Here is a 13,424-nt window from a genome sequence, read left to right on the forward strand (position 1 = left end):
AATATTTCTCCTTTACAGAAAGCAGTGCGACAATATGTATCAAGAATTCTGAAAATGTTTAAACCCTTTCAATTTATCTTAAAGAAATAACCTGGAGGGGCTAGGGTTGTGGCTCAGTGGTATAGTACTTGCCTAGCACATGTGAGGCCCTGGGTTCGATCCTTAGCACCACATAAAAATAAATAAAATAAAGGTATTGTGTCCAACTACAACTAAAAAATAAATATTAAAAAAAGAAACAATCTATAATGGAAAATCAGGAATGAGAAAATTGCTGTGAAAAGATATTTACTGCAGGTCTATTTGTGATGAATAAGAAGCAGACTAAATGTTGAACACTAAAGAATTTGTTAAATAAATGACATAATATCTAAATGAAAGAATATTATGCAATTATTTAAAATGTATGAAAAATGTTTTTTTTTTGAAAAATGTTAATAGCATGGGAAAATACCCACATTATAATAAGAGGTGCAAAGCAATACATAGGATTAAAAAACCTTATATACAAGCACATTCTTGTATATTATAAAAATGATCCCTATATATAAAAGTATAAATGAATAGCCAACAAATGACTACAAAGAAATACATGAAAATATTAACTAGGTAGTGGGATTATAGATAATATTTATTTATATATTCTTTATTTAGAATATTTTTTAATAATTTAATTTTAATAATTTAAAATTTGTTAAAAATACATTTAACTTATTTATATATTCTTTATTTGGAATAATAATTAATGAATTTTACCTGTAATCACAAAAAAATAAAAATTACGTTCAAAACTGACTTATAGTGTTTACCAGTTTTCCCTGATGTTGACACTGCCATCATCATCGTCAACAAAGTTTTACTGAACATCTACATAGGGGAGTTGGGCACAGAGCGTAGAGACCTCTATGGCTCCATCTCCCAACCAAGAACCACCTGAAGGCCATCCAGGTATAAGCAAACTCTTACATTTTTTACCTTGGTGTTCTGTAGCAGGGCTAGTCCATTGCAGGCATTTGCTAGAAGAAAGTCTCCACTTAGGATAGCTATTTTATTTCCGAATTGCATGTCTTTCAGTGGTCCATCAGAAGACTGCAATTCATTTAAATTTACTATCCCACGATGTACAAGGAGAGCAGTATGGATAAGTTCTGTGATCTCTGCCAAACTTCTTTGACTAAAACGTAAAGATAAAATCTGTTTGAGTATCAAGAATATAATTTTTATTACTAATGTTAGGCTTCAAGTTTTCAACAATAAAACATTTACTAGATTATTCTTTGAAGGGGGTATTCCTTTTTAATTAAGAATTTATAATAGAGGCCTTGCCATTGAGTAGTTTGGGATCTATAAGTAGATCTTGACAACGTCTTTCTCTATAATGCTCCTACACTCTACCTCACAATTCACTGGGCTCCCCAGAGAGAAGCCACCCTCCACAGTTCCATTTAGATATTTTGCTCTCAGGATACTTTTCTCATTCTCATAACTTTAAGACTTCTAAGAATCCTTGGTAGTATCAACAGAACAACAATTTAAGTGGGAATATATCTGTGCCAGATATTAGGCTAAGTATTTAATGTGCATTATCATCCTAAATACAAAGTTATGGAATTTACAGAGTTGAGTTCTCTTCCTTCAGGGACTTTACCTTTCAGGATGAGAAAGGTGTACACACACACACACACACACACACACACAAACACACACACATCCTTACAATGGAAAATAGGACAGAAAAGGCCCTGAGGAGCTCCTGGTATAGTATTGTATTAGATGGAATTTCAGGAGATGTTTGCTTTCTTTTAAATAATTTTCTACAGTTTGTATATTTTGCACAATGACAAAAGTATTACTCTCATAACTGCACAAAAAACAAGTAGTTATTAGAGGGTGGGGATTGGTTCAGTGGTAGAGCTCTTGCCTAGCATGCATGAAGCTCTGGGTTCGATCCCCAGTACAAAAATAAATAAACAAGTAATTACTTAAAATTAAAATATCATAACAACCCTATTATAGATATTATTTACCCCTTTATGCACATAAAAAAATTGTTGCACACAAGTGAAATGACTTTCCAAGGATACAAAGTAATGTAAACTGGAAATCTGTTGGACTTTAACCATTAAAAATGGCCCCATGTGAACTATATCTCTTGGTCCATGGTCCTATGCAGTCCTTACCACATTAACCCTGGGCTTGGCCATGTACTTGCTTGGTCAATAGGACATCAACAAACATGATGCAAGCAAAGCCTAATGAATGTAACTGACAAGCTTAGGTTTATCTAAGGCAGTCACAGGAATCACATGACCCTATGTAGAAGAACCACCCTGTCAACTTATAGAATGGTAAGAAATAAAAATGGTTATTTTCAATCACTAAAATATAGAGTGGTTTGTTATGCAACAATATATATGCAACACAGAAACTGGTATATCTAATAGTGAGGTGTTGTTGTAATCAAAACTTAAACTACATATCAATAGCTTTGAGTCTTAGAAGTGAAGGGTGAAAAAATGGCAAACCTTTGTATGGGCTGAAAAGACATTGAGGAAATTGCTCCTAGAGGACTGAGAAGGGACATACTGTGCTATAAGGTAGTGAAACAAGTGGGAAAACCATTTTGTACATGGAGTAACTTGAAAGATAACCTCTTCATACCTATATGCATATATAGATATTGAATCTAATTAACTTAGGGATCTTAATAAGATTTCCAGACAGAATGCTGTAATTATCATTATAGATAAAATGTATGAAATAAATGAGATATTGACAGAATCGTTCAATTTTCAAGCACAATTTAGAGGAACAACAAAGGAGCAAAGAATTTCTAAGCTGAAAATAAAGCTGTTAACATTTTCAGTACTTCTAGAAAAAGACTCCCAAAATAAGAAAACATATTAGAAAAAAGATAAAATCAAAGGCATGGCCATAAGACCCTTTGTAAAGACCCAAAAAACTGAAAGTGGTGACTGGGAGAACTCTCAGACAAAAGAGCATCTATGAATTTTAAGGGTACTGCCCCACTGCAGCCTCATTCTCAGTTCAAAGTTCAGAGGTCTGTTTCAAAAATGAATTATGAATATGGCTTTTAGGGTACAGAATGGCCAATCAGAATCTCAAAAAAAATTTAAAGAAGTTATGAGTTTGGGTTAAAAATAACAGAGTTTAAGATGAGGGAGAAAAGGAGTTTCTGGATCTCCAGCTTTCTGGACAAAAAGCAGGTTGGTAGCTAGTCAGCTATAGATAGGAGCCAGTTCTTACTAAAAAGGGAAGATAGCTCAGAGAGCAGAGTCAAGAGCCACAAAGAGGTGGATTAGGAAACAAATTCTAGGGAGTAGGACTCGGCCCTAATCATGAAGCATTTCTTGCTCACTGCCCAGCTGAATTTCAGCATTGCTCTGGACCAATATTTACTGTGTACCTCTCATTACTCCTTTTTTTTAAAATGGTGCTGGAGATTGAACCCAGGGCCTGGGCATGCAAGGCAAGCACTCTACCAACTGAGCTATATCTCCAGCCCTCATTACTCCTTTTTAAAAAACAGAAGTTGGGGGCTGGGGTTATGGCTCAGAGGTAGAGCGCTTGCCTAGTATGTGTGAGGCACTGGGTTTGAGTCTCAGAACCACATAAAAATAAAATAAAGTTATTCTGCCCACCTACAACTAAAAAATCAATATTAAAAAATGAAGTGACTATTGTGACTATTGGTTAATTTGTTCCTGCCTCAATGTTGTATACTGGATATGAGGTGGCAGTGGTGGGGTGGACTACTTATTTTTTTAGTTTCTAGATTCCTGAGTTAAGAGGAGCTGTATCCAGGGAGCCACATCCACATCTAGACCTAGTGCAAATGATGAGATCATGGACTTTGGAACTCGGTGCCATGAAATAGGTGAGTCTTAGGGATCTTAGGAGGCAGCACATTATGCCCATGGAAAGAATATGAATCACTGCAGCCAGGGGCAGACAGCTTACCAACAATAAACCATCTCTTTGGATTTCCATGCCATGTGTAGTCTCCTGTTTGATTGACTCTAAGTTTGATAAATATGATTTGTCTGGCCAAGGGGACATCAGCAGACTTGGGTCAAACAGGCTTGGTAAGTGTTTTGCATTGGGACTTGCCTTCTTGGAATGCTGCCCTGAGACTACATGTTAAGAAACCTAGTACAGCCTCCTAGAGGATGAAAAACAACATGGAGAGAAGCATAGTCATCGGAGCCCAGCTAAGCCCCTGGCTGTTTTACCAGACCACAAAAATATACCCAGGAGAAATCAGCAGAGGAACAGTCTAGTCAACCTGCAGAATTATGAGAAAAAAATGGTTGTTTTAAGCTACTAAGGTTTGGGGCTGGGGTTGTGGCCCAGTGGCAAAGCACTTACCTTGCATGTGTGAGACACTGGGTTCGATCCTTAGCAACTCATTGTTTCCCTCTCTAATTTAAATAAATAAATAAAAACAAAAAAAGACCCTTTGGGGAAAAAAAAAGCTACTATAAGTTTGAGGTGGTTTGTTATGCAACAATGGAAAAGAGACCCTAAAATCCAACCTATTTCTACTACCTAGGCTGCCTCCCAAATACACCTCAAAGAACCTAATGAGAGCTAGGCCTTGAACAATAAAGTAGGATTTCCATAGCTGGAGAGAAAGAGCAGAGACAACAGCAGGCATTAGGAACCCATAAATAAGGAAGACCAGGAATTAAGGCCTACGGAAGGCAAGGCTGGAAAATGTGGTGAGGATGAGGAGGTCAGTTTGGTTAGGAAAAAAAAAAAAAGCATGAGGGTTAAGTGAGAAATAGGAATCTGGAGGTAGGTTAGAGCAGGTTAAAGGGTCTGTATTTTATTACAAAGGCAATGCTTTAGAGAAGAGGGATGATATATATGCTTTAATAATTTAGGAAGAATATCCTGAAGGTGGTCATGTGGAAAAAATCTGAAAAAGTGGATAGTAAAAGTAGAGAGATATTACAAAGGTCCAAGGCAAATGTGACCAAAGGGCTTGACCTCAAACCTCCTTTGGACATGGAGAAGAATAAATACATCAAATAACAAACACTTGCCCCTCTTCTCTCAAATATAGTACTTATTGAACAACTATAAAATAATAATTATATAAAAATATAATTAAAAATAAAGGAGTCAAATAACTTGGTAATATCAAAAAAAATATCTCTAGTTCATTTCCTTTGTTTAAAAAATTAAAGAGAATGTAAAGATGACCCAATAGACATATTGCACTTGATTACAAACTGCAGGAATATGGAAAGGAGATGAACCAGTGAGTGAAACAGTTTCTAAGAAAAAAGTAAATTCATGGTTAGATTAAAATCTCATTACATCCCCAAGAAAATCATTAAGGATAGATGCTTATAAGACTATTGAGAAGTTAACAGAAAACATTTTTTAAGAGCAGAGCTAACATCTAAAATTATCCTTTAAAAAACAACTAAAAGAAAGGAATAAAAAGTACATCTTATTACTATCTTCAAAATGCTTTCTAGTTTACAAAGCCATTCACTGAAAAAAAAATCCATATTGTCACATTTCAAAAATAAAATCACACAAATAAATTATGGGCAAGCATAAAACTCAAAAGGGTTAAGCATTTGGATAAGTCTCTCTTGAGGCTTAGCTTGGGAAAGAAAAGTAATCACCAGGCAAGAAAGAAGCTGTAGGTGTTTTGAATTACCCTGAGGAAGAAAATAAGTAATTGTGAGCTTTTAATAAAGACATCTATAAGCATAAAAGAGCATTCATTAAATTAATAGCAACTTTTAAATGCCACAGTCAGTAGTAACAAAAACAATGATAATACTCAAAGTGAAAACCCATCAGATTGTATAGGGCCCAACATTTACAAAAAGAACTCATGTATATTATCTACTTGTGATTCTAATTACAGCAGGTCTGGGGAGGTTAAATACTTGATTGAGAACATGGAGTTTGAAAAAGAGAAAGCTGGAACTCAGAGTCACTTTGTCATAGTGACCAATGATAATTTCAAGTGTCTATTTACTTCCCAAATATTAAATGAAGGAGAGGGGTAATAAGCCAAAGTTACCAATGTTACCAATGTTCATCAAAAATCTGTCCAGTTTTCACCCCCAGTTTTTAAGTACTATGAAAAGAAACTTAACTAGAAGAAAATATATTAAGAACAAGTTTGGCTCTTTTATTGTGCAGAATAACTGAATAAAGTAATCAAGTTGTTTCTAAATAATTTGCTCAGAACCAAATCAACTGATTTAGCCCAGTCAGGAATCTCAATGGCATTTCTACTTCTGCCTATTACATGAGATAGCTAGGGGCAAACTCTTTAAATAATCAGGCCCTTGGTCTTCTTATCACTGAAAAGAAGAGTGCTAAACAAATTCCTTCCTGCTCCCTAATTCTAAGATTCATCAATTAAAACAAACAAATAAACAACAACAACAACAACAAAACCCCCAGAGTAGCAGCTAATTGTTAAAAAAGACACAAAACTACTGCTATTATTGGTAGTTATTTTTCTGTAAGAAATAGAAATAAAGTGGCTGGTCATCTAAAATCTGTTTTATAATTCCATTATCTAGTATTGTTAGGGGACAGACAGATGTGAAATGGCAGGAACACAAAGTTAAAAAAATTATTTTATAAAATGGGCCCACTGTGTTGATCCCCACATGCTTTCTTTTCCAAGAAGCAATTTACCTGCAGCCTTGCCCGACCTAAGTGGACAGGATATGCCAGATTCCTCAGCAAACTACCTGTTAACTGCAGGAGAAATGCAGAAATGCTGATAAGAGGAATCCAGGAGACTTTTGTGACCAGATCCTGAAATTCTGGGAAACAAGGATAGTTCCTTTTAACCATAAAATCTTTTAAGAATGTAAGGTCAGCATGTGCCAAGATGACTTAGAGTTGCCATGACAGTGGGGACTTCATTGAAAGACTGATATCATCTTGCTGCCAGTCAAAAGTCAAGAGGTAGACCTGGGTGGGATTCTGGAAACTTCTTGGGACCCCCAATAAAGCTGGAGTGCAGGAAAGGGACATTGTTCTTCTCCTCTCTGACAGGACACACTTTCTCCCTTGAGAATTTCCCCTTTCCTTTTTCTGTCCCTTCAATAAATTCATTTCTGGGCAAGGGTTGTGGCTCAATGGTACAGTGCTTGCCTAGCACCTGTGAGGCACTGGGTTCAATCCTCAGCACCACATAAAAAATAAAAAAAAATTAAAAATAAAGTTATAAAAAAAGTCTTCTTTTAAAAAAACAAATAAAAAATAAACTTATTCCTCTTATTTTGAATGACATTTTCTAAAATCTGATTTGGTTGCAAAAATCAGGTTTGAAGGGGGAGTTCTTTGTGCTGCCTCAGTTTCTTGGAAGGCCCCAGCTCTGTAACAGTACTATATTCTCAACTTCTCAGATTTTGTTATCAGATAAATAATTCTTGATCACATTATCCAAGAATCCTATTTAGTATACAGCAGAGAAGCAGTGAAAGTATGAAAAAATCTGGGAGAATTTTTTTTCTCATTATCTTATTACTATTTTAAGCTACCTTAAGCAATCTAATGAACTTTCAATACACTGGATTAAAAAATCATATTAAATAAACATCATCATACCATTTTATCTAATCTATCTATCTATCTATCTATCTATCTATCTATCTATCTATATTTTATTCCTCTTTGGTATATCTCATCTAAGTGATTTGGAAAAATGCTACAAATAAATATCATTTGTGTTAAGCAATTTGAGTAAAAAAATAATTACTGGGCTGGGGTTGTGGCTCAGTGGTAGAGCGCTTGCCCAGCATGGATGAGGCACTGGGTTCAGTCCTCAGCACTATATACAAATAAATTAATAAAAATGAAGGCATTGTGTCCACCTACAACTAAAAGATATTTTTTAAAAAATAAAGAATAAAAAAGAAATAATGACCACATTAAAAGAACTCAAAATTGGGGCTGCGGTTGTAGCTCAGTGGTAGAGTGCTCACCTAGCACATGCGAGGCCCTAGGTTCAACCCTCAACACCACATAAAAATAAATAAATAAAATAAAGGTATTGTGTTCAACTACAACTTAAATATAATTTTTTTTTTAAAAAAAAGAACTTAAAATTAATCAATGTTTTTGAAAGAAATTCCAGCAAATCACTTTCAATTATATGTTAAACAACTTCATCTGCTTTTGATTTCTTCATTTTCCTCTAACATTTCTGCAAATTTTTTAGCATCATAAACTTCTGAAATAAGAATGGCAGACCTTGCCAGTTACCTACTCTTTCTTCCCTTCCTCACCACCAACATACCTTTGATTATCTTTGGAGTGGCAATGCACTCTCTTAAAAAAAACCTCCCCAAATCTGCACCTAGATGTGACAAATTCTTGCCAATCAAACTGAACAGAAGTCCACTAGGTGGGGTTTCTGAGAAGCCTACTAAGTTCCTGAGACAAAGAGACAGATTCAGCTAGTGTGTACCTTTGGCATTTTGGGCACACCCTTTCTTCTTGTCTAGAATATGGCCCAACTGCTTAGAGGCCCAATAGAGACTCAGGGATCCTAAAGATAGCCCCAAGCTAAGGATGGTAGAGCAGGAAGAAATGAGAGAATGGCACAACAGGAAGAAAGGAGAAACTTGAGCCCCCAAGGACTCATTTGACGGCTGTATCTGCTGATAAGCCCACCTCCAGATTTCTTGTTTCTTTTCTTTCTCTTTCTTGTGCTGGGGAGTGAACCTAGGACCTTGTGCATGCTAAGCAAGTGCTCTACCACTGAGCTACCCACCCCCAGCTTTCTGTTTTCTGAGATAAACACTTTTCAGCTACTCTTTGAAATTACTGTTTGTTAGAGTCCTGTAATATGCAGCCAAATAAATTCCTGAAAGATACAGTCAATAAAAATTGTATCACAACTACGGTGCAGATATTTTAAGTTCACATCCCTGCACTCTGATTTTATTCACCTAATATTACTTGTCAGAGAGTTCCATGTTTTTTACAAGTATAAAACCTCCTTGTTCTATTTTATATCTCTACAGAGGTCCACAGTATGAAGGTGCCATACAACTTTTGCTGCTGTAGAGTAAGTAACCAATATATTTTTGTTTAAAGAAGGTTTAAGAATCAGCTCATGTGTCATTTCTTCTGTGAAGCTTTCCCTCACTTCTCCAGAATTAACTTCTGTGCTTAAAGGCCTCTGAATATAGCTCAGTCATTAATCATATTTTACTGTAATTATTTCTCTAGCCATTCATCTCCCTACCCCCTCTTTTCACACTACACTGTACATTATATTATCTACTTTCCTAGCCTATAAATATTTGTTAAATATCTTTTTACTTAGAAATAATTTTTATAAAGGCTACAGGGGACTGCTATCATATTTTCAAAAGAAAAGAAATGGTATAAACTAAAGTCAGGTTTATAGCATCATAATTGGAAGTGACCCAGAGGTCAGTTAGCTTCCAATCAGCCCCTTCCAGGTGTGAGTGATGACTACCTTATAGGAGCCATGTCTGCGGATGAATAGTTTTAATTATTAAAAATTGTTTCTTATGGGCTGGGCTGTGGTTCAGCAGTAGCACACTTGCCTGGCATGTGTGAGGCACTGGGTTTGATTCTCAGTACCACGTATGAAAAAAATAAAGGTCTATAACAACTAAAAATATATTTTAAAAATTGTTTCTTATAATAACTTATAATAATGTAAGTGTTTTACATTTAAGTTGCTGTTAAAATAGTAGACGGGTCAATTGTGTTTTACCACATACACAAAAGAGGTTAAAAAGAAAACAAAAACAGAACCTCTTTCTCTATTTTTTTTTTCCTTTCTTCCTTCTGAGGGGTTTAAGAAAATACAGATAAGTACAGACAATAATATTCACATAGTATTCTACTTAGAAATAAAAAAAAATGTTTACACTTTGTTATTTTCAACAGCTTCTAAAGATGCTTTTAATTTTTTTTTAATTTTGAGACTTTTCAAACATACATGAATAAAAATAATAGATTCTCTATGGACTGACACTGGCTTCAAGAATTACTAACTTAAGGCTAACCCTGTTTAAGTTACACCCACATTCCCTTTTCAGATTATTTTGAAGTAAATACCAGATATCATGTCATTTCATCTGAAAATACTTCAAATACCCTATTTTAAAAAATGCCTAGTGGTGATTATAGCTACTACTTAATAAATTAATCAGTTTGAGCCAATTAAGTACTATATATTAGGTGTTGAGTGAAATATATTTGGAAGAATAACTCAATTAACTTATTAATAAGTCAAATAATGTAAAACTAGAACTCTTTGAGATAAGCAATATCACCAGTGCACAGAAGGGAGCAAGGCTGACACGCTAAATAACTAGCTCAAGTTCACATAGATAGTAAACAGCAGAACTGGATTCATGCCCAAGGCTCTTGGGTTCTAACGCATGGGCTCACTGCATATCATTTGAAAACTCATCAAAATCCCAAACACAACATGTACAAAAATTTAGTGTCTTTCTAAAAGTATTAAAATGGTAGGCAAGAATCATTTATTTAAAGTAATTTTCTTTCTTTCTTTCTTTCTTGATACTGGGGATTGAATTCAGGGGCGCTCAATCACTGAGCCACATCCCCAGCCCTATTTTGTATTTTATGTAGAGACAGGGTCTCACTGAGTTGCTTAGTGCCTCGCTTTTGCTGAGGTTGGCTTTGAACTTGTAATCCTACTGTCTCAGCCTCCTGAGCCACTGGGATTATAGGCTTGTGCCACCAGGCCCGGGATACAGTAATTTTCTTTGAATCCTAAAACTTTTTTTTTAAAGCAGAAAACTTAATTTTTTTAAAAAATATTTTTTGAGTTGTAGATGAACACAATATCTTTATTTATTTTTATGTGGTGCTGAGGATTGAACCCAGTGCCTCACATGTGTGAGACAAGGGTCCTACCACTAAGATACCGCCCTAGCCCCTAAACCAGAAAACTAATTTTTTTGTTCACATCAGAAGAATAAATTTTAAAATTAAAAAGAAATTTTTGGAAAAAAATATGACCTGCTATTTTAGATTGTATACTTCTTATGAAGCTATTGTAGGAAGAAAAGTGTTTGCAACATACACAAAAGATTTATATTAAAAATGTGTGGAATTTGTCCAAATTGGACAAAATTCATAAGAAAAGATAAACAGCTTAATAGCAAAATAGGAAAGGAGACAAAAAGGTAATTCCAAAGGGAACATAAATGTCCAAAATCCATATAAAATGATGCCCAAACTCAAATAATTTAGGAAAGGAGTATTATAATAGTAGTGAAGTAATATTTTTAATTTGTTAGCTTTGAAGAAATGAAAAAGATTAAGAAGATACCATTTCAGTGAGTGTGGGTATAGGGTCTTGGTGATGCTCTAAGACAAATGAAGTCCATAGGCATACTCTTTGGCAATTAATATTAAAAAAAAAATAAACAGAATCTGGAAGCCTTTGGAACTATGCTCATCATTTCATCAGTTTCTACCATTTCTAAAAGCACTTGAACAGCGTGACCCTTGAAGGCAACCACTAATAGGGAAAATTTCCTCTGATCCACTGTTGGATTTTAAATTGCTACAATTCCTGGTAACTGAAAATATGATATCTGATAAAATAAAAATGTGGATACCCTTGACTTATGATATCTCACTGAAATAATAGCAAAATTTTATATATACATAAATGTTTGTTTTTACTAACATATATTACATAGCTTGGTTAGCAGCCAAAAATTGGAAACAATCTAAATGTTCACTAATGCAATACTAAGTAGCAATTAAAAAGAATGTGGCAGATCTACATCTACTGACTTAGAAAGTTGTCCATGGTATTTTGCTAAGTATATAAAACAAACTGAAGCAGGTAAACTCCCTGAAGGCTATGATTTTTTTTTTCCATTACTGTATCTCAAGTATGTATACCAGTACCTAGTACAGAGTAAGTGTTTGTTATTTGTTGAATGAATAAATGGATGAACGAATAGCGTGAGTTAATTTTTGGAGAATAAAAGGAAGGACAAGGAGAAGAAAGGAAAGAAAACAGATGGGAGGCAGCAAAGGTAGATGCTGAGATTATAAACTTTTAAACAGCAATTTTTGTTTTTAAATATTTAAGCTTTTTAAAGGTTACAAATACAGAACAAGCAAAGATTGAGATTTGTAGGTAAGAATGGGATGTTTGCTAGACAATGGCAGGTTAGCCCATCTAAAGGAGAGGAGCAGAGATGAAACTATTGTTGTGAATGGAAGAGGGCCTTGAATATAGCAAGGAATTCAAGTTTTTATAAATTCTAGTGTGGAACCATTGAAGAGCTCAGCATGAAGACTCAGATGAAATTTATATTTCAAGAAATGGAATATGCCAGCATAATCCAGGATGTACAGAATGTTGAAAAGATGGGGATAGTACAGCATGACTTCAGAGAACTCTAGATCAAGCTCCCACTCAGCAAATCACTCAACCAGTATGAATATTTCCAGTCACAAGGAGCTGATGACTATATGAGGAAACTTATTCTGTTTAAATAGTTCTGTAAGAAATTTATCCCTGGTTTTACGTGACATTTTGCCAACCCATAATGTCACAAAGTTGTTTCTACCTTACTAGTAATTTAGGAGTTTCATGATTAGAATGTGTACTCGAAAGTGACAACATGAACAGAGTGATAATTTGATAGAAGAACTGGATATCACCCTTATCCTTGTCAGATATGTTCTAAGACCCTCAGTGGATACCTGAAGTCATGGATACTATCAAACCCTATAAATACATACATACCCATGATACATTTAATTTATAAATTAGGCACAGTAAGAGATTAACAATAATTAATAATAAAATAGAATAATTATAATAACATACTATAATAATAAGTATGGGAATGCAGTTTCTCTCAAAATATCCCATTGTACTATACTCACCCTTCTTCTTCTTGATGTGAGATGATATTTAGAAGTAGACCTTTATAGCTTCCCTTTGGTCTATTGGAATTGCCAGCATCACTATTCTTACACTTTGGGCCAATATTAAGTAAAATAAGGATTAACTGAATAATGCTTAATAATAATAAGGGCTACTTGTAATATTGTGACAGTTCATCTGATAACTAAGATGGCTACTAAGTGACTACCAGGCAGGTAACATATATAGTGTGTATACATGGACAAAGTGATGACTCACATCGTGGTTATTTCAAAGTGGGACAGCAGAAGATTTCATCACACTACTCAGAATGGCTTGCAACTGAAAACATAAGAATTATTTATTTCTGAAAATGTTCATTGAGTAATTTTAGACCACAATTGACTTTGGCTGACTGAAATCTTAGAAAGCAAAACTGTGGATAAGGGGGTAGAGACCACTACTGCTGTGTGACTGAATATGGAGGATGAATAGAATTTCC

The 13,424-nt window shown here is 34.7% G+C and overlaps 1 protein-coding gene across 4 annotated transcripts in view; it reads right to left on the reverse strand.

Annotated features, from left to right (window-relative positions):
• Positions 1 to 13,424, reverse strand: part of Pdss2 (decaprenyl diphosphate synthase subunit 2) — a 274,672-nt gene that overhangs the window by 106,994 nt on the left and 154,254 nt on the right. For all 4 annotated transcript variants that reach the window (XM_048783835.1, XM_048783729.1, XM_048783661.1 and 1 more), the window contains one exon: positions 976 to 1,174. In XM_048783835.1, the coding sequence (XP_048639792.1) occupies positions 976 to 1,174 (199 nt within the window). The remainder of the gene's footprint in view (positions 1 to 975; positions 1,175 to 13,424) is intronic.

Source organism: Marmota marmota, unplaced genomic scaffold, assembly GCF_001458135.2.
Source record: "Marmota marmota marmota unplaced genomic scaffold, marMar, whole genome shotgun sequence".
Taxonomy (NCBI): Eukaryota; Metazoa; Chordata; class Mammalia; order Rodentia; family Sciuridae; genus Marmota; species Marmota marmota.